The sequence below is a fragment of the Oratosquilla oratoria genome, chromosome 39, assembly GCF_046742065.1.
Source record: "Oratosquilla oratoria isolate Oo_2021 chromosome 39, ASM4674206v1, whole genome shotgun sequence".
NCBI classification, from domain to species: domain Eukaryota; kingdom Metazoa; phylum Arthropoda; class Malacostraca; order Stomatopoda; family Squillidae; genus Oratosquilla; species Oratosquilla oratoria.
The window spans coordinates 31161751-31183313 of record NC_134815.1 but is presented as its reverse complement, the minus strand read 5'-3'; the positions used below and the strand labels follow the sequence as shown (position 1 = coordinate 31183313).

Genomic DNA, 21563 nt, shown 5'->3' with positions numbered 1-21563 from the left:
ACACACGCTGTGGTTAGAGCTCTGGCCTGGCGCTGTGGCATGGCGCTGTGGTTAGAGCTCTGGCCTGCCACTACGGAGGTCCGGGTTCGACCCTCGCCCGGGGCTGAAATAATATCAGTATCGCAGCGCTGAGGGGTGTTACTCCAACTCTCGTGGGCGGGGAGTTGGGTGTGTGTGTGTGTGTGTGCAAGGTCATAGCATTACCCATAGATCGGACCTACGAGCTCTGAGCTCTCTTCCAGGAGGGAAATAGCTGTCGATCACGAGTCCAACACGTGATCCAAAGACCAAGTGAATACACACACACACACACACACACACACACACTGATAATAGCAATGAGCTAGAGAGAGAGAGTTAACGGGGGGGAAATATAATAGTTCCAGTCTTCCATAGCGTTTCACAGTTTTCTTCAGTGTTTCACAAAGAGAAAACGGAAGCAGCCCGATGACGTCAGAAGCTGCGCAGAACGGCTCAAATGGTTAGACCTGGTATATATAGACCTTGGGTTAGACCTGGTATATATAGACCTTAGAGAATCAACACAGCGCTCCTAGAGGTCGGACGTCTCTGCACTCCAGCTCTCTCGACAAACGCCCAGGAATCTTCGCCGGCCGGTGGTGGCGAGGAGATATATCTCCTTTGCTGCTGCCGGTCTGGCACAGGCCGACCTCTTCGTTGACGTCGGCAGGCGGGTTTACACCAAGACAAATACACACATTTCCCAAGTCACGTAATTCTCTGTTTTCAGAGTAGTGCTTGGAAGAAAAGAGGCACACGCACACTTGCTCGCTGGCTTAGCAGAGGCCCAACCCAACTCTCACACAGAACCCTCATCTGCTCGCAGGCTGGTCGACGGAGAGGAATTGGGACGCCTCTCTGTCCAACCGGCCCGCAACCTAACGCTGGCCTCTTCGCTGACGCTGGCGAGCGAGTTTACATTCTGACATTTTACACACAATTCCCAATCACGTAATTCTCTGCTTTCAGAATTGTGATTGAAAGGAGAGAGATAATACAACACCCGCCCGCCTGCCCCCCCTCGCACCGCCACTGAATCAACTCTACAGGATCTCAAACCCAACCTGGGGAAAAGCAGGCTACTCAGGCCCCACCTGTGGCTTATCAGGAACGCGCTCTACACGCTCGCCGGTGGTGGCGAGGAGATATATCTCCTTTGCTGCTGCCGGTCTGGCACAGGCCGACCTCTTCGTTGACGTCGGCAGGCGGGTTTACACCGCCCGCTTGCCCCCCTCGCACCGCCACTGAATCAACTCTACAGGATCTCAAACCCAACCTGGGGAAAAGCAGGCTACTCAGGCCCCACCTGTGGCTTATCAGGAACGCGCTCTACACACGGGAAGTGAACTCTACTCACTTCCCGTAAGATACACACACACACCTCTCACGAACATAGCCACGACACACGCACAAACATCTACACTTACTTTTTCTTCGACTAAAATTCGCTTCCTTTCTAACTTTCTCTTATACTACATCTTCTCATTTCAGTTTACCTCCCACTAAAGATTTTTCCGTTTTTCCATCTTTCTCTACTACTACGCCTCTTACAACTTTCTAAACTTTTGTTGGTGATCCTAATCCCGGCGTCGGCGCCGCCGTCCAAATTCCCAGTCCATTTCTCCCGAGCCACGACCACCAGTAGCCCCAAATCGCTCGCTAATTCGCCCGGTGGCAATAGCCCTCTTTTATACACTACTATCTTTTCATTTTCTTACAGACATTCTTCCCCTCCCTCAAAAACCGATCCCGCGCAAGCGGGTGGTCTTTCCTAGGAATTCTGAATTCAGAATAGACCTTGGGCACTAGGGTCTCGAGAAGAAGTATGTCGAGACAAAAATGAATCGATCAAATAAGTCAAAGAAAGTTGATTCTCCAAAACAAGAAGAATAAAACTAGTTAATACAAACGTTATATGAGCATATGATTTATAAATATATGTATATTGATAAACATAATCATCTAGGGTATTTGTTCAGTTTTGACCCATCGACCGATTAGCTTGCTATCAAACATATATAAAGTATTCTCCAAGATCCTTACAAATAGACTAAGTCAAGGTTTAGATGAAACCCAACCGAAAGAACAGGCAGGCTTTAGAAGCGGATATTCAACTTTAGACCATTTGCAGACGATAAACCAACTAATCGAGAAAACGACAGAATACAATATACCTCTGTGTTTATCCCTTATAGATTACGGGAAGGCCTTTGACTCGGGAGAACAAATAGCAATACTAAACTCGCTACGCAAACAGGGTACAAACGAACAGATCGTAAGAGTTTTAGAAAATATTTATGCGAAATAGGTACCGCTATAGACTACATAAAGATACTGAAAAAATCAAGATCGAGAAAGGAGTACGGCAAGGCGATACCATTTCACCCAAACTATTTACAGCTTGTTTGGAATATATTTTCAGAAGGTTGAGTTGGGAAAAGAAAGGTCTGAAGATTAATGGCGAATATTTGAACCACCTAAGATTTGCAGATGACATCATTCTTATTTCAGAAAGAGCAGAAGACTTGCAATATATGCTGAGTGATCTAAACAAGGAGAGTCTCAAAGTAGGTTTAGAAATGAATAAGAGTAAAACCAAAGTAATGTTCAACACGAAAGTTCAAAGCAAAGAGATTGTAATTGATGATGAGTCTTGAGGAAGTTGAAGAGTATAATTATTTAGGCCAGATGGTGAAAGTGACGAAAGACCATGGTAATTAGATAAAAAGACGCATTACAATTGGTTGGAAAGTGTTTGGTAAGTATGATAAAATCCTGAGAGGCTCTCTACCTTTATGTTTTAAACGTAAAGTTTACAATCAATGCATTCAACCAGCAATAATTTACGGGTGTGAGACTTGAAAACTGACGAGGGCGATGGAAACAAAGCTAGGGACTGCACAGAGGAGAATGGAGAGATCAGTAATGGGAATAACATTGAGAGTCCGAAAGAGAGCAAGTTAGGTGAGAGAGCAGGCTAGAGTGAAATATATTGTAGAGGCAGTAAAAGAGAGGAGTGGAATTCGGCAGGTAAGTTGATGCGAACGACTGATGAGCGATGGAGCAAGTGTGTTACTGAGTGGACGCCGCGAGATAGGAAGCATGGAAGGGGGACGAGATCGAGAAGTTTGCAGGAGTTATGTGGCAGAGGATGGCACGGTCGTATGATTTATGGAATGCTATGAAGGAGGCCTTTGTTTAGCAGTGGACTCAGAATGGCTGATTTGATTTGATATCTTGCATGAAATAAATATCTTCAGAAAGGCACGGTCCCAGCCCAAGTGCACCCTAAAGGTATCAAATGGTGTCGGCTTTGGAATAGGTGGTCAATTATAATTGCTTTTGATAATAATTAAAAAAAAAATCATATGTATTGTGATGTGGCGATAGACTAGTGCTACTATCTTATTATTTTTTGCCATTGAAAGTCAGGAAATAAGAGCGGTACTATCGGCTTGAAAATTGTCCAACTTGTTTACTAGGTTTATTCTTTAACTTATATTTACATGTTGATATACACAACTATTAATTATCAAGAGCAAATAATTTTATTCTATATTTTATATTTACATGTTGATATACACAACTATTAATTATCAAGAGCAAATAATTTTATATTTCAATTTTATCTAAGGTTACCATAACCGAACCTAGTGTAGTAGTGTTGTTTGTTTACAATCAACACGTGAAAAGCGAAGGCACTAGGGGACCGGAGTAGTATGTAGAGACAAAATTGAATTGATAGATTAATTTAGTCAAAGAAAGCCCATTCTTTAAAACAAGTATAATATAACTAGTCAATAGAAACGTTATATGAACATATGATTTATAGATCTATGTATTATTGTCAATAATATAATGATAATAATTATAATTATTATCATAAAATCTTGAATTTTGTTTCTAGACTAAAGGAAATTCTGTCTTGTTAACTATACGCATGACATTAAATGAAAGGATATAAATAATACAAATTCAAATTTCAGAGGCGCAGCTGCTTTTTGTACAATAAGATTTGGGGTGAGATGCAAGTGTGCTTGGAATGACCACAAGTATGGATCAAATAGAGGTATGGACTATGGAGAACTTTTGTGTTTATAGGATTTCATAATTCAAGATGCAGGGATAATCCATCATCCAGGAGGAGCCAAGATTGAAGATGAGGGAGAGGGTAGGAGTGGTGGTGAATGGGAGGGAGTGGAATTATGGCTTATGGCTTTTGACCTTGGCTACTCCCCTTGACCTTGTAAGGGGAATAGGTAAATTACACGATATAGCGTTAGAAAATTAATTATTAAATTTGTAAATTATAATGTATCAACGTAATATGCAATTTTCTTGGCGGAAATAAAAAACAAAAAAGTTGAAAGATTTTGTAATTACACACACGCATAACCACGAAGACTCAGTTAAGTGGAAGCGTAAGTGAAGTGTATCAAATAAGTGAAACCATGTAAATCCAAGTTAGTAAATAAACCCAAGCAACCAACACGCTAAGCATCATGGCTGCGTCTGCCCAACCATAAAAAACGGATATCTGCACCTCTTGTGGCATGGACAGAGACATTAATCATACCATAGGCTGCAGTGGATGTACCAATTGGATCCACTATCTTTGCACAGGGCTTCCCTTATATCAAATCATGTTCTTCTTAAAAATAGAAAATACATGTGTAAGACATGCTTTGATCAGTTATATTGGGAGGATGAAATAACAAGGAACAAAACAAAGGAGGCTGAAGATGCTTTAATTTGGGAAGCTAAATACCTCCCTAAACCAAACAAACTGATAAGAGAAATCAGTGCTTCACCATCATAATCTAGGGTAGATAATGAGGACTCGGATCTTCCATAAGGACACTAATACGTCCCAACAAACAAAGCACATAACCCACAACAAACACACCTAGCCCACCTTAGCCACAGGGGCAGTAGCTAGTAAGGCCGGGGAAACTGGCACCCCAATCTCAGACCACTCCAATTCAGTTAAAGAGCCTCACCCCACCGGGACAATTCCCAAGGCTAAGGCCCTTGATAACACAGACACAGTGGCAGTTGCCAACACGGCAGGGGGAATTCACAACCCAAACCCTGACCACACTAAAGCACTGAAAGAACCGCACCCCACCGGAACAATTCCCAAAGCTAAGGTTCCGGGTGCCAAGGAGAAACGGGCCACTGCCACCACCCAGCCCACTCAGACAAACCTACCTGAAGGTCAAAGCCCAGCCAATCCTCCTCAAAACGGGGTTAGGATCACAGGTCAGGACAAGGAAACCTCAATTTGCCGGTACTACAAAAAGGGGCGATGCAGGCATGGAAATTTGGGTAGAGTATGTAACTACAGACACCCTAAACCATGCCACAAGCTTTTGATGTATGGTACTTGGGACAATCGTGGTTGCAAATTAGCGAAGGGCAAATGCCCACAGTTCCACCCACCCATGTGTAGTAATTCCATAAGGCACAACATATGCCAAGACGAGTCTTGCAATTACACACATGTCAAAGGGGCATGGAAACCAAGCGAGGCCAAAACCCAGGTAGCACACCCTAATATCAACAACAACAAAAAAGCTTGTAACCTGGGGGCAAACCACGAAACACCAGACACAGGGCAACACTGGGGACACCCACAGGCCCTCAAACAAATCCATACCCAAACATTTGCTCACCTTTTTTAGAGATAGCGACAGGGCTACAAACCACCATGACCACTCTGACCAAAGCTATAGAATCCCAGGGCAAGATAGTAACCTCCCTGATGCAAGGGAATCAGAGGAACTGGCCACCACTTCAAGCCCAGCCAGTGTTCTCCTGGGCACCAGTCGTCCATCCTAATGGGTAACATACAGGGCCTCTACCCCAAAAGCAACAGAAGCAAAGTTTCCTCCCTGAAGGAACTAACGCTAGAAGAGGACTCAATGTTCATTGCCTTAACGGAGACTCACCTGGCTAATGATGTGAAAGACTCTGAGATAGTAATAACCAACTACACCCCATTTTGAGCTGACAGAGAAGGAAGAAGCCATGGTGGTGCAATGGTCTATCTCAGAAATGATCTAGCCGCTCACTCCAAAACACTATTATCCCACTCAAATGGGGTGACAGAACTCCTAGTCCTACACAACTAAAATAAAATTAATCATAGTAAACTGCTACCACCCTCCCCAGTGTAGTCTAGAAAGCTTTTCAAATGCTTTGAACAGACTGAATGAAGTACTGGAGACCACCTTACTTGCCATGACAGATATCATTATGTGTGGTGACTTCAACTTCCCCTTTATATGTTGGCCTGATGGCAGGTTCTGCGGGGGCAGTCTAGAAGACCAAGCCCAAGCCAAACTACTTCTAGAGACTGCCAACAAACTATTCCTAAACCAACATAGACGGAGCAACATCCTCGACCTCTTTTTCACCAACAACGATGAGTCGATCAGCAATTGCAGGTTAGAGAAAACAATCTTCTCTGACCACAATCTAATCCATGTTAACACAACCTATACAAAAAGTAGTACACGATGGGAATGCCTGACTCCACTAGACATGACCCCCTTTGCCAACTTCAACTTTTTCAGTCAAAAGGTAGACTGGGAACACTTACAGCAGGATCTTAGGGAGATTGACTGGAAACTGGTACTGCAGGAAACTGATCCCAATTCCATTCTCAATACACTATTGAGGATCCTGCTGGAGGTGTGTACTGCATATGTGCCACAGAAAAAGAAGAAAAAGGTTCACAGGTACTCCATTCTACACGATAGGAAAGTCCTCATGCAAAAGTGCGCCACCCTCAACAAAAAACTCCGCAAAAGTAGCAATGAGACCCAAAAGCTCTCAATCCTCTCAAAAGTAGAGGACATAGAGCAGAAAATCAAACACTCACACGAGTAACAGAGAAGAATGGAGGAAAGCCAAGCTATAGAAAATATAAAGCACAATCCAAAATTCATCTACAGCTGTTGTAAAAAAATCCTAAAAACCGAGTCACAGATTGGGCCCCTAGTAACTGATCAAGGGACCACAATGGACGACCCGCGGGAAACCTGCCAGTTGCTGGTACACCAGTACAACAGTGTGTTCAGCATACCAAAGAAACAGTCAGAGATCCTCGAACCTACAACCTTTTTCAACCAAGCGACCACGAACCAGACCCAACTTACCGACCTTCAAGTGACAGTAGAGGATATCAAGAAGGCAATAGAGGAGCTAAGGATCAACTCGGCTGCTGGACCAGATGGCGTTCCAGCAATCATACTCCTACAATGCAGCGAGGTCTTAACGATCCCAATTCATATGTTGTGGCTATCCTCCTTAGACAAAGGAGAGATTCCTGCACTACTAAAGCAAGCCATTATAAGCCCAATATATAAAGGAGAAGATCAGACCTAGCCTAAGAACTATCGATCAGTTGCCCTCACGTCCCACATTATCAAGGTAATCGAGAAATGCGTAAGGGACAAACTGTTCACACACCTTGAAGTGAAAAACCTCATCAAAGAGAATCAGCATGGTTTCAGAAAAGCTTGGTCCTGCCTCTCAAACCTACTGGTACACTATAACTGGCTACTATGGAACCTGTCAGAAGGGAAGAATGTTGACGTAGTATTTCTAGACTTTGCAAGGCAAGAGATCTAGGAATCTCAGGGTAGCTAGGAGTATGGTTTCACAACTTCCTGACAGACTGTACACAAACAGTCGCAGTCGATGGTGTGAAATCCAGTGATACCAAGGTAATAAGTGGAGTACCACAAGGCTCTGTCCTCAGCCCCATCCTGTTCCTTATTCATATGAATGACAAACAGGAGAGTGGACTCAACCTTCCTGTCTTTTGCCGATGATACCCACATCAGCTGTGCAGTGCGGGAAAGGGGGGGCATGCACCATCTACAAGACGATCTCAACATTGTGTATGCATGGGCCAATGACAGCAACATGCAATTCAACGAAGAGAAGTTTGAGGTCTTGAGATATGGCACAAACCAAGGCATCAAAGACAACACTGAACTGCACACGGAAAGAGGTATAAAAATCACACCCAAAACCCATGTAAAATGCCTGGGCATCCACCTAAGTGATGACACCACTTTCCAACACCACATCACGCAGTCAGTGCAAAGAGCAAAAGGGATGGCCAGCTGGTTACTAAGTACTTTCTCCTCAAGAGAGGTACAAGTAATGCTTACCCTCTGGAAGGTGCTTATCCAACCAATCCTGGACTACTGTAGCCAACTCTGGTCGCCACACAAGCGCGGAGACATCCAGAAGCTTGAAGCTGTCCAAAGGAACTACACCAGGCACATCAAAGGGACGAAAGATCTCAACTATTGGGATCGCCTGGGAGCACTGGGTCTCTACTCCCAACAAAGGAGGAGAGAAAGATATAGGGCCATTTATACATGGAAAATCCTAGAAAGCCTTGCTCCAGACCCCACGCCCTCAACAATCAAGCCGTACCACAGTGTAAGGCATGGGCGTAAGTGTGAGAGACAAACTCTCCCACCAAGAGCCCTGGGAAGGCTAAAGACCTTACTGGGATCCAGCCAAGGTAACGAGGATCCAAAAATCTTAACCGCCCTCCCAAAAGAGGTGAGAGAGAAAACCAAATGTTCGGTGGACAGCTTCCTACGGAAGATGCCAGATGAGCCCCCAGTGGCAGGCTACACCGCCATCTGTAGGTTTTCCTCAAACACAATACGGGACCAACTGGCCCTTACAAGGAGGGACAGCAGGACTGGCAGCAGTGGTAGACCACTATGGCTGTGGGGACTGCCCTTGAAACTCCAAGTAGGTAAGTAAGTAACGAAGTCGCGCCAGATGAATGGTACGCCATGTTTGTTATGATAGATGTCGATGTCGAAGAAATGAAAGGATGATAGATTTGTCTAACCTAACCTAACCTAATGTGTATTTAGTAAATAGGTACCTGTAATTTAAGATCATTCGGATCAACATTGTCGTCGTTTTCATCACGGATGTTGGCGGCCTGTTCAATCACTCTTTCTAATTGTGAAGTATATAGGTTTTTCATAGCTTGAAGGAATGCATGGATTTCAGCTCCATAGCATTCCTTCAAGAATATATACCTCGCGAGGTACTTGCAGAAGTACTGAGGGCGTGCACTAGGCCTCAACTAGACCAGGCAGACAACAAATGACAAGATGGCGTCCCAGTCCTATGCTAGTGACTTCGTTTGTTAGTATATTTGCTTGTAGCAAGGTATTTTTTATTTTTGTTTCCGCCAAGAAAATTGCATATTACATTCATGTATTATAATTTACAAAATAAATATTTAATTTTCTAACGTTATATCGCATCCATGTACACAACTGAACAAATACTGGGGGATAAAGCTTTAGGTATGTCATATGTATGTACATTTTTATTTTACTTTAAAGACTAAAGAAATTATGTTCAATAGCCAATCATTGGAAATGAATGATAAGTGTTACTGATTTTCTAGATTAGTAAAATCCAATATGTCACTGGTGTTAATTTTTGGACTGTAATCGGTCCACCATTTCTATTTTTTTGCTCTGAATAGGTCTATTTATTCTAAGGAAATTATTCCTTTTTATTGCAAGTAATATTGTTAGTTAATTCATACCAATATTAGACTATTATGAGAGTGGCGAATTTTAGTGTTGATATGTCCACCCACTACAGATTCTTAACGAAGATAGGGAGAGAATGTCAGAATCACTTTTTTGCAATAATGTATGCTCAAGGTTAGGATAGTGTAGTTTAGCATATGGTTAAGGGTTAGATAAGATTAGGTTGGTCAGTTATCTTAGATAAATCAATCTGTTGTCCAAAGCCTCTCTATTGGGAAACTCACAGCTTCCAGTTAACTGGTAACAGCCACTGGGTTGGCCCACAAATCAAAGTCTATTGTAGAAGAAATATGTTAGTGTCTGGGTGAGGTAAGAGGGCAATGTAGAATGAGATGTTTGGTGTCTCCTGTGTGGCGATTAAATTTGGGACAGTTTGCAACTGTTTCTAAGCCTGTTTAGCATTGATATTGTTTCAAAACTGGATGGTGTTCAGAGTGCAGACATGCTGTTGTGGTTCTTCCATGTCATGGGAGGGGTTACTTAGTAGGGCTGGTGTTCAGGAGTTTTGTGGAGGAGGGAGTGTGGTGGTCAGTCTTGGATTGCTTGTTTTGTGATCTGAATATGTTTTTGAGTAGTTGTGTTGTGTATGGCTAGTGGTGGGTTGTTATAGAGCTGCCATTCAAGAGGAATCTGAGACTCACAGGACACCCAGATAAGGGAACACAGGCACAAATATATTGATGCTAAACACCACATCAACCTACTCCAACCTGGAATTGTGACTAAGGGGATGGCACCTGGTGTCCAGATCAGGCCCTGATTTATGAGCTTAAACCCAAAAGGGAAGACAAAAATGGTGACTGCTTATGATAATGACTGATAGATTTTATTAATTCAAGAATTAAATCTATTACTATTTGTTTCTGACAGTTATTGTTAAACTAGTTTCTTTAGAAAAAAACGAGAGCCAAATAGACGTGGTCTGATTACCATCCAAAACCCTGTATTTATAATTTTTTTTAGGTAACTTCTTACTTTTCCACATGCTAGACATGAGTGTCATATATTACTACAACGCCACATATTTGTGAAATAACCATTGTTAGTAAATTACTAGCAGGATTCTTCTATGAAATATATTTTTTTATATCTTCAAATGAAGTGCTCATATTTACTGTGCTTATAATACAAGAAGTATTGTGTGTTATCAAATATGTACTATTACTCTTCATATTGTTTACAGAAAATGGGTTCTGATGCAGAGGTGCCTATCAATGATGAAGATGGAGAGGCATCAGCCAGTGATGAAGATGAGGATGATATAGAAGATTATGATAGCATGGAGGAGTCAGGTGATTCTGAAGATGATGGCTTTGATCTTCCTCTTGAGGAAGAAGGGGCTCCAGGGAAACGTAAACACAAAGCTCAGGTACATATTTTTATTTATTTGTTTATTGTAATTGATGAGGGTGTACTTCTACCACCCTCTTTTTTGAGGAGATGAATCTATCCAACATTGGCTCTACTGGACCGATTTAGGCTGACACCCTTATCTGGACCTATGTTAGCTTTATTTCTTCAAGTCAGAAGACAAAAATAGTAATAAATCTTTTGATTAGGATGTTACTCTCAGAACACTTTTTTTGTATTCATAAACTGACAAAAATTACAGAGTCGAATTAACTCGTTGGTGTTTCAGGATGGACCTGATAGTAAGATGGCCAAAGGCTTGCACCAAGTACCCACTGTTGAGGAGATGACAGCTCTTAGGGAAACACAGACGCTTTTTCATTCCAACCTTTTCAAACTACAGGTTTGTATACTGGATATGTCAGAATGTTGTAGTTCTTTGAGGCTGTAGGCTCTTTCAGATGAGTAAAATTGCTTGACATTAACTGGAATAGAATCTGCAAAGTGTTCATTTTGGTTGAAATGACTAATAACGATACATATACCAAAGATTTTTCCCCTTACACGGGGAGGGGGGGGTTAGCCAAAAAGAAAAAGGCATAGAAACCACTCCCACCCATTCTATTCCCTACATATTTCACTCCCCTCCACCCTCCCTCTTTTCTTGGCACCTCCTGGATGATGGGTCATCCCTGCATCCTATCCACTGCCCTGGGTCAGAAACAGTTTCGCAAGACACGGCACATCCACAGCAAGGCTACTTCATAAACGGGGAGAAATCCCTTCGGGTCGAGTCAAATTTTTCTCATACATGCTTCCTCACCCCCCATACCCCACCCACTCCCCCTCATGCATCACAGCATCATCCATACACAACCCTTCTCCATTCACCCCTATCTTCTGTCCTCTCCCGTCCTTCCTCAACAGACATTCCTCTCTTTTGTAATGCCCCTTTCACCCCATCCATCCATCTCATCCTAGGATGCCCCCTCATATTCACTCCTTCCACCTCTGCCTTCCACACCTCTTTTACTAATCTTTCTTCACTCATTCTTTCAATATGTCCAAACCATCCTAATACTCTTTCATCAACCCTATCTCCCAACTCCCTTTCCTCCCTTGTTCTACTCCTCACCTCCTTATTTCTCACTCCATCTAGCCTAGTAACCCCTATCATACTTCTCAGACATTTCATCTCAAACACATTCAAACTCCTTCTCTCTTCCTCTTTTATGTTCCATATTTCAGCCCTGACAGTGCTCTTGGCTCAATCACTCCTTCATATAACCTCCTCTTAGCATCCATTCTCAGATGTCTATTTCTCATTACACTTTTTAATCCACCAAGGCATTTACTCGCTTCTCTCAATCTACATTCTACCTCGAACCCCACTCCTCCCTTTTCTGCCACGTTCGCACCCAAGTATATAAGACTATCCACTTCCTCCAGCCTCTCACCCTTAATGCTCACTTCCAGCCTGCTGTCACTCTCTCCCCTTGTACATCTCATCACCTTACTTTTAACCACATTTATCCTCAGCTTCCTACTTTCACACACCTCAAACTCTGTCACTGACTTCCTCAATCCCTCCTCTGATCCTGCTACAAGCGTAGTGTCATCAGCAAACAACAACTGGCTTATTTCCCACTTTTCTTCATTTTCTTTAACCATCTCCCAACCCCTGACCCACTACCCTTGCATTCACCTCTTGCACCACCCCATCCATGTATAGATTGAACAGCCAGGGCGACATAACACATCCCTGACGAAGTCCCACCTTTACATCAAACCATTCACTCTCTCCAATTCTAATCCTGACACAAGCTCTACTACTCTTGTAAAAGCTCTTGACTGCTCTTAACCCCTTCCATACGGTGCCGCACACGTAGGCGTCATGGGGAGCGAGTGTATTCGCGAGGCTGCCATATCGGCGTCTTGATTATATTTATTGTAGTCGCCCCTCCATAATGACATTCTTTCTAATTCTTTTGTAATCGCATTTTCTATGGTTATCAAAATTCACGGGTGAAGAGAGAACGATCGATATAAGCGGTGACTATATTTTATGATGCGAGTATTATTACAACACGTCGTACGGCTGGCATTGGCTGCTGCCACCGAGATCCAAGTCCATGACGCCTACGTGTGCGGCACCGTATGGAAGGGGTTAACAGCTTTCCTCCTATCCCATATATCTGCTGTACCTTCCACAGCGCCTTCCTGTCTACCCTGTCGAAAGCCATTTTATACATACATATACCAAAGGCTTTTTCCCCCTTACATGGGAGGTCCAGAGCTGGCGAGGAGACTGAGATACAGATTGTGTGCCTTTTCCAGATCCATATAAGCCGAAAAAAACATCCTTACCTTTTCCTATAGCTTTCTCACATATCTGTCTTACCACAAAAATCTGATCTACACAACCCCTACCTGTCCTAAACCACACTGTTCCTCACCAATTACTCCCTCTCTTCCTTTCTTAATCCTTTCAATCAAGACCCTACCATAAGCCTTACCAACTACATTCAACTAGTTGATTCCTCTGAAACTACTACACACACTTGTCCCCCTTTCCCTTGTAAAGTGGAACTATATAGGCACTCCTCCAGTCCTCCGGCACTCTATCCTCTCTTAAACAAACATTAAATAACCTCACCAGCCAGTCCACCATAACTATACCTACTTTCTTCAGACATTCTGCATGGCATCCATCCAACCCAGGTGCCTTGCCTGCTCTCATCATCTTAACAGCTGCTTTCACTTCATCTTTCCCTATTTCTCCTCCATTTTCGTCTCTCATCACTCTCATTTTCTTAGCGCTTCCCACTGCAACTACCTTTCCCTCCCTATCCTCCACATTTAGCATACATACATACATATACCAAGGCTTTTTCCCCCTTACAAGGGAGGTAGCCAAAAAGAAAAAGGCATAGAAACCATTCCCACCCATTCCATCCCTAAATACACTCCACTCCCCTCCACCCTATGCCCTCCCTCTTATCTTGGCACCTCCTGGATGACGGGTCATCCCTGCACCTTGTCCACTGCCCTGGGTCAGAGGCAGTGTTGCAAGACACAGCACATCCACAGCAAGGCTACTTCATTAAGTTGGCAACCCCCCTCTCTGTCCCCCCTACAAAAAAGATGGGGAGAAATCCCTTCAGGCTGCGTCAAATTTTCCTCACACATACTACCTCACCCCCTATCCCCCCACCCATTCCACCTCATGCATCACAACATCATCCATATACAACCATTCTCCATTCACCCGTCTTCTGTCCTCTCCCGTCCTTCCCCAAAGCCCCCTTCACCCCATCCATCCATCTCATCCTATGGCACCTCCTCATGTTCAATCCCTCCACATCTGCCTTCCATACCTCTTTTACTAGTCTTTCTTCACTCATTCTTTCCATGTGTCCAAACCATCCTAATACTCTTTCATCAACCCTATCTTCTAACTCCCTTATCACCCCTGTTTTCCTCCTCACCTCCTCATTTCTCACTCTATCTAGCCTAGTAACCCCCATCATACTTCTCAGACACCTCATCTCAAACACATTCAAACTCCTCTCTTCCTCTCTAATGTTCCATGTTTCTGCCCCATACAGTGCTGTTGGCACAATCACTCCTTCGTACAGTCTCGTCTTAGCCTCCATTACCAAATGTCTATTCTTTGTTACACTTTTTAATCCACCAAGGCATTTACTCGTTCTCTCAATCTACACTCTACCTCCACTCCACCCTTTCCTGCCACATTTGCACCCAAGTATCTAAAACTATCCACTTCCTCCAGTCACTCTCCCTTAATGCTCACTTCCAGTCTGCTGCCACTTTCACCCCTTGTACATCTCATCACCTTACTTTTACCCACATTTATCTTCAACTTTCTTCTTTCACACACTCTCCCAAACTCTGTCACCAACTTCCTCAATCCCTCTGATCCTGCTACAAGCGCAGTGTCATCCACAAACAACAGCTGGCTCTCCTCCCACTTTTCTTCATTTTCTTTAAACATCTCTAATCCCTGACCCACCACCCTTGCATTTACCTCTCGCACCACCCCATCCATGTATAAGTTGAACAGCCAGGGCGACATAACACATCCCTGACGAAGTCTCACCTTTACCTCGAACCACTCACTCTCTCCATTTCTAATCCTGACACATGCTCTACTACTCTCATAAAAACTCTTGACAGCTCCTAGAAGCTTTCCTCCTATCCTGTATATCTGCAAAACTTCCCACATTGCCTTCCTGTCTACCCTGTCATAAGCCTTTTCCAGATCCATAAAAGCCCAAAAAACATCCTTACCTTTTCCTATAGCTTTCTCACATATCTGTCTTACCACAAAAATCTGATCTATGCAACCTCTACCTGTCCTAAATCCACACTGTTCCTCACTGATTACTCCCTCTGTTCCTCTCCTAATCCTCTCAATCAAGATCCTCTCATAAGCCTTCCCAACCATATTTAACCAGCTAATCCCTCTGAAACTACTACACTCACACCTGTCCCCTTTCCCCTTGTAAAGTGGAACTATACAGGCATTCCTCCAGTCCTCCGGCACTCTACCCTCTCTCCAACAAACATTAAATAACCTCACCAGCCAGTCCACCATCACTGTACCTCCTTTTTTTAGACATTCTGCATGACATCCACTCAGATCAGGTGCCTCACCTGCTCTCATCATCTTAACAATTGCCTTCACTTCATCCTTCCTTATTTCTCCTCCATTTTCCTCACTCATCATTCTCATTTTCTTAGCACATCCCACTGCAACTATCTTTCCCTCCCTATCCTCCTTCACATTTAGCAACTCCCTAAAATACTCTGCCCATCTTCCCCTTACTGCCTTCTCTTCCATTATCATCTCTCCATCTGCACCTTTTACCTTTTCTTCTCTACTTGATTCGCCTCCTCTTCCTGTCTTAACCACTTCACTACGGGACTTAAATCTCGCGGGCAGCAGCCAATGCCAGCCGTACGTGTCGTAATAATACTCGCATCATAAAATATAGTCACCGCTTATATCGATCGTTCTCTCTTTCACCCGCGAATTTTGAAAACCACAGAGAATGGGATTCAGGGCACATTTGGGAGAATGTAAAAACACAGGGGCGACTACAATAAATATAATCAAGACGCCGATATGGCAGCATCACGAATCCACTTGCTCCTCATGATGCCTACATAGGCGTCACCGTATGGAAGTGGTTAATTTCTTTCCAAAACATCTTTTTATTACTTTCAAAATTTTCTGTCATACTCTTACCCCATTTCACATCTGCTCTCCTCTTTGCCTCCTTTACCTTTTGCTTTACTTCTCTTTTCTTTTCTTTGTACCTCTCATATGAATCCCTCGTTCTATTTTTTAACCAATCTGTGAAAGCTCACTTCTTCTTTTCTACAACCTTCTTTGTTTCCTCATCCCACCATTCACTACCCTTCCTTCTATTTCCTCGCGTCCTTCTTGTTCCACACACCATTCTTGCACACTTTGTGACTCCCTCCTTGAACCATCCCCATTCCTCCTCCACTCCTAGCTCTATTCTATCCTTCACTCCCTCCCACACCTCTCTCAGCTTCTTGTACTCCTTCTCCTTTACCTTTTCATTTAAAGAGCTCACTCTAAGCACCTCCCTACCTTTTGTCCTTTTCCTCTTTCTCCATCTATCCTCCACTCTCAACTTACCTTCCACCAAAAAAAATGATCTGATATTCCCCCACTCTCTCCCCTTAGCACATGTACATCCTTAACTTTTCCTATCATACTCCTATCTACCACTACATAGTCCATTAACACACTCTATCTACCACCCTTCCATCCACCACCCTCTCCCATGTGTACTTATGCTTGACTTTCTTTCGAAACACTGTATTTACTATCATCAACTCTTTTATAGACACATCTCCACCATCAACTCTCCACTACGATTCTTTCCTGGAACTCCACATTTCCCAACCACTCCATCAACTGGTTCATTTCCTACCCTAGCATTAAGGTCTCCCAGTACTACTACATTAACGTTCCTCCCTAATCCCTCTATTTAGCAACTCCCTAAAATACTCTGCCCACATTCCTCTCACTGCCCTCTCTTCCATTATCATCTCGCCATCTACACCTTTTACTTTTTCTTCTCTATTTGATTCACCTACTCTTCCTCTTTTAATTTCTTTCCAAAACATATTTTTATTACTTTCAAAATTTTCTGTCATACTCTTACCCCATTTCACATCTGCTCTCCTTTTTGCTTCCTTTATCTTATGCTTAACTTCCCTTCTCTTTACTTTGTACCTCTGATACGATTCCCTCGTCCTATTAATGATAGGTGCTAAGATGGGAGGGAGGGTGGAGGGGTGTGGAGTGTTTTCGGGGATGGAATGGGTGGGAATGATTTTATGCCTTGTCCTTTTTGGCTACCTCCCTGGTAAGGGGGAGAAAGCCTTGGTATATATATGTATGTATGTACTAAGCTGGAGAGAGTGAGAAATGGTGGGTCATCCCTGCATCTTGCATCTTGATTGGGTGTGAAATGGGTATGCCATGACTTGGCCACTCCCCTTATAAGGGGAGTGTCTATTGGTATATGTATGTGTGTGTACATGTATACATGCAATTTTTTATATTTTTCAAGTTATTTCAAATGTGATTATAATCTTTTGTTTGTCTTCTTTTGAAGATGGAGGAGCTATTGCAGGAAGTCAGCATGAACACAAAACATCAGAGAACACTGGATGGCTTTATTAGGGAGATAGAAGAAAATTTGAAGAACATAGAATCATCAGAACAGTTTGAGGTAAGGTCAATGATTATTTTTGTGGAAAATCCCCATTCTGTAGTATTTTTGAGGAATTATTTTCTCATGGATTCCATTGAGAGGGTAATCACTCTGTGCATCAGTACTTTTACTACTCTTTTAATTAATGAGTTTATTATTTTGTTTTGTCAAGGTTTTAATGGGATCATCACCATATAATGAAACTGTGGGGGTTAAAGCATCTATGTTCTTTAGTTGAAATAACTGATCAGAGTGACATTCACTTATTTCTAGGGGTCATCCCTCAGATAAATGAAATTGTTGATATATTCTTAATGGAATAGTTTTTTGTGTCATTATGACAATTGGAAATAAACTCTCCTACTGGGATTCGAACCCTCGCCTGAGTGGCTTGCTTTTTAGAAGATGAAGACCGTGGCAAGACGGTACAGTCTTCGTCTTATAAAAAGCAAGCTGCTCAGGTGAGGGTTCGAATCCCAGTAGGAGAGTTTATTTTGGAATAGTTTTTAATATTTTTGTTCTTTGCCTAGATCACTGACCTCAGCTGGTTACCCAAAGGGGTTGCCAACCCCTTCCTAGAGGACCTAAAACCAACCAAAGGAGTGTTCCGTTTTGTAGCACCAAAGGAAATTTGTGTTGTTGGTTCATATGGAACCAAAACCCTCACAACTCAGAATGGATCTGTTGATCTTATGCTTGTTATGCCCAAGGTAGGTACTGTGTATGCAAGTGAAATACATTCATTGTATAATGAATATTTCTTCCAGTGCTCAATGTGTAACAAGACCATATAAAGTAAAGGAAAGTACTCTACCCTTAGGGTTGCTGTTTAGTTAAAATGATACACAGATGGACTTGTAAGACTAAAATGGTGTTTACAGGACAAAAGAGAATATGCAGACATACTCAGCATGCACTCCTATGGGATATGCAATGAAGGATGTCATAGTTCTCAATAGGCACTGTGGGATACAATTTATCTTACAGGTTGCACTGGGGATAAACTAATAATCAATCAATCACTAAATCTGTTGTCATAGGTCTCTCATGCAAGAGACCCATAGCTCCCAGGTAACTGGCAACAACCACCAGTTTGACCCACAAGTCACCAAGTCCAGCCCTTCTAAACTACCAGAAGAGGCTGGATGACAGCATTGCAGACAACTGCCCAGAATGTAACACTTCATCCCATACTATACAACAGATTATGAAAGGCTGCATTGTACACAATCACGCATGCCAACAACACTATAAAAGTTTTGTGGGAAAGCCCTGTTCTAGCTGTGGTGTTCCTCAGGGAGATGGGACTTCTCGTTCAGACAGTCTAGGGAACTACAACAATAAGTCATTCAAGGAAGGTATTATGTTATCTGGGTCAGGATGTACTGTGTCTTACTGCATTGCTTTTGACCCAGGCAGTGGGCAGGAGACAGGGATAACCCTTCATCCACAAGGAGCTAAGATGAGAGGGAAACAATGGATTGTGGATGGGAGTTTCGACAAAGAAACTGAAAAAAGTATTGCTAAAAAGAGACAGGCTTATAAGAAATATAAGTGCTCGGGTGCATCTAATGACTATGAAAGTTATGTATCAATACAGAGAGATTTAAAAAAGACAATAAGAAAAAGAAAACGACAATGCGAAATGAACATCGCTGAGAAATCCAAAGAGAATCCCAAAGAATTCTATAGTTACATTAGAGATAAAAAGGTTGTTAGGAATCACATTGGTCCACTATTATCTGCTGACGGTCAACTTGAATATTCAAATGAAGGAATGTGTAATCTCTTAAACAATTATTTTAGCTCGGTATTCGTAAACGAAACACCTCAAAGTGAATTCCAAACTGAAACCTGTGAAAAGTCTGGGGTAAACTTACTCACTACGGTAAATATAACAAAAGAAACAATTAAAAGGTGTATAGACAAACTCAAAGTTAATAAAACACCAGGGCCTGACGGTTGGCATCCAAGAATCTTAAAGGAAATGAAAAATGAGATTGTTGTTCCATTAGAAATTATTTTCAAGAAATCCATCATATCCGGAGATGTCCCAAGAGAATGGAAGCTAGCTAACGTTACTCCCATATTCAAAAAAGGTGACAAAAAGAAACCAAATAACTATAGGCCTATTAGTTTGACTTCGATCGTAGGAAAAATAATGGACACTATCATCAGAGATGATATCGAATATCATTTAGAAAGTAACCGTTTGATAAATGATAGCCAGCATGGTTTCAGACGGAAACGTTCTTGCGTGACTAACTTACTCGAATTCTACAACACAGTTGTCTCGAATTATGACAAAAGAAACAATATAGATTTAATATATCTAGACTTTGCAAAAGCTTTTGATACCGTCCCACACGAAAGACTACTTACTAAATTAGCTTTGCATGGAATAAGTGGTAGCCTATTAGGTTGGACTAGTAATTGGTTGAAAGGTCGAAAACAGAGAGTTGTTTTAAATGGAAAAACTTCTGGATGGAAAAGTGTTGCAAGTGGAGTTCCTCAGGGTTCCGTTCTTGGGCCACTTCTATTCATAGTATATATAAATGATATAGACCATGGACTAAAATCTACTGTTTCCAAATTTGCTGATGATACAAAACTGTGCGGAGTGGCAAATGATCACTCAAACCAATTAGATATTCAAGAAGATTTAGATAAATTACAGCAATGGTCTGTAAAGTGGCTAATGAAATTTAACACAAGTAAATGCAAGGTAATGCACATAGGTAAAAATAACAGCAAGTACGATTACAAGTTATTTGGAAATTCGTTAACAAAAGTGGATAGTGAAAAAGATCTCGGCGTAATTATCAGTAACGACCTCAAATCATCCAAGCAGTGTATTTCAGCCTCTGAGAAAGCAAATAAGATTCTGGGATTGATTGCGCGATCTTTTGATTTCAAAAGTCCATCACTCATTAACAAGCTATATAAATCGTTAGTTCGTCCACATTTGGAATATGCTGTTTCTGTATGGTCACCGAATCTCATTAAAGACATTGACAGACTGGAAAAAGTACAACGGCGAGCCACAAAACTGATTCCAAATATCAAAAATAAATCATACAAAAATCGACTTAAGCACATGAATCTGTTTTCCCTAAAAAAGCGTAGACTCAGAGGTGACTTGATACAGGTCTTTAAGATTTTAAAGGGAATTGACATCATCAAAAGTGACCAAATTTTCACATTGAATGAGAATCAGACAAGAAACAATGGTCTCAAACTGTCCGGAAATAGATTCAATTTGGAAGTAGGTAGAAACAACTTTGCCAACCGTGTAGTTAATGAATGGAATAAACTTCCTGCACAGGTAGTGCAATGTAGTTCAGTTCGAAGCTTTAAGAATCATTTAGATAAATACCTAAGTAAGATGCTGTAATTATTATAATTTATGTTATATTATTTGTTTTTGTTTTGTTATAATTTGTCTTTCTGATTTTCATTTATTATTAGTTATATGTCAATTTATTATCATTTACTATTTACCTGTTTGTTTGTTATTCAACTATACCAATGCATTTATTTATGTATTTTAATTGTTATTTACGTTAGTTTTTTTTTCTTTTTCTTTTTTTTTTTTTTTTTTTTTTTTTTTTTTTTTTTTTTTTTTTTTTTTTTTTTTTTTTCATCCGACCTAGATATGGATCAAAAGGTCTCCTGTCGGCATGCTTTGCCTTTGTAATCCTTTGTGAGTGCATGCCTTGACTGGCTACCTCTCTTATAAAGGGGATGAAGTCCTTGGCTACCTCCCTTATAAGGGGAATTAACCACTTCAGTACAAGTT

At 41.9% G+C, this 21563-nt stretch overlaps 1 protein-coding gene across 1 annotated transcript in view; it reads left to right on the top strand.

Annotated features, from left to right (window-relative positions):
- Window positions 1–3670: 3670 nt before the first annotated feature.
- The window catches only part of Mat89Ba (nucleolar protein 6 Mat89Ba), a 49519-nt gene continuing 31626 nt past the window's right edge, over window positions 3671–21563 (top strand). The window contains exons 1-6 of the mRNA XM_076176654.1: window positions 3671–3738; window positions 4008–4090; window positions 10819–11004; window positions 11275–11388; window positions 17666–17782; window positions 18295–18474. Coding sequence (XP_076032769.1) covers window positions 4064–4090; window positions 10819–11004; window positions 11275–11388; window positions 17666–17782; window positions 18295–18474 — 624 coding nt within the window. The 5' untranslated portion in view covers window positions 3671–3738; window positions 4008–4063. The remainder of the gene's footprint in view (window positions 3739–4007; window positions 4091–10818; window positions 11005–11274; window positions 11389–17665; window positions 17783–18294; window positions 18475–21563) is intronic.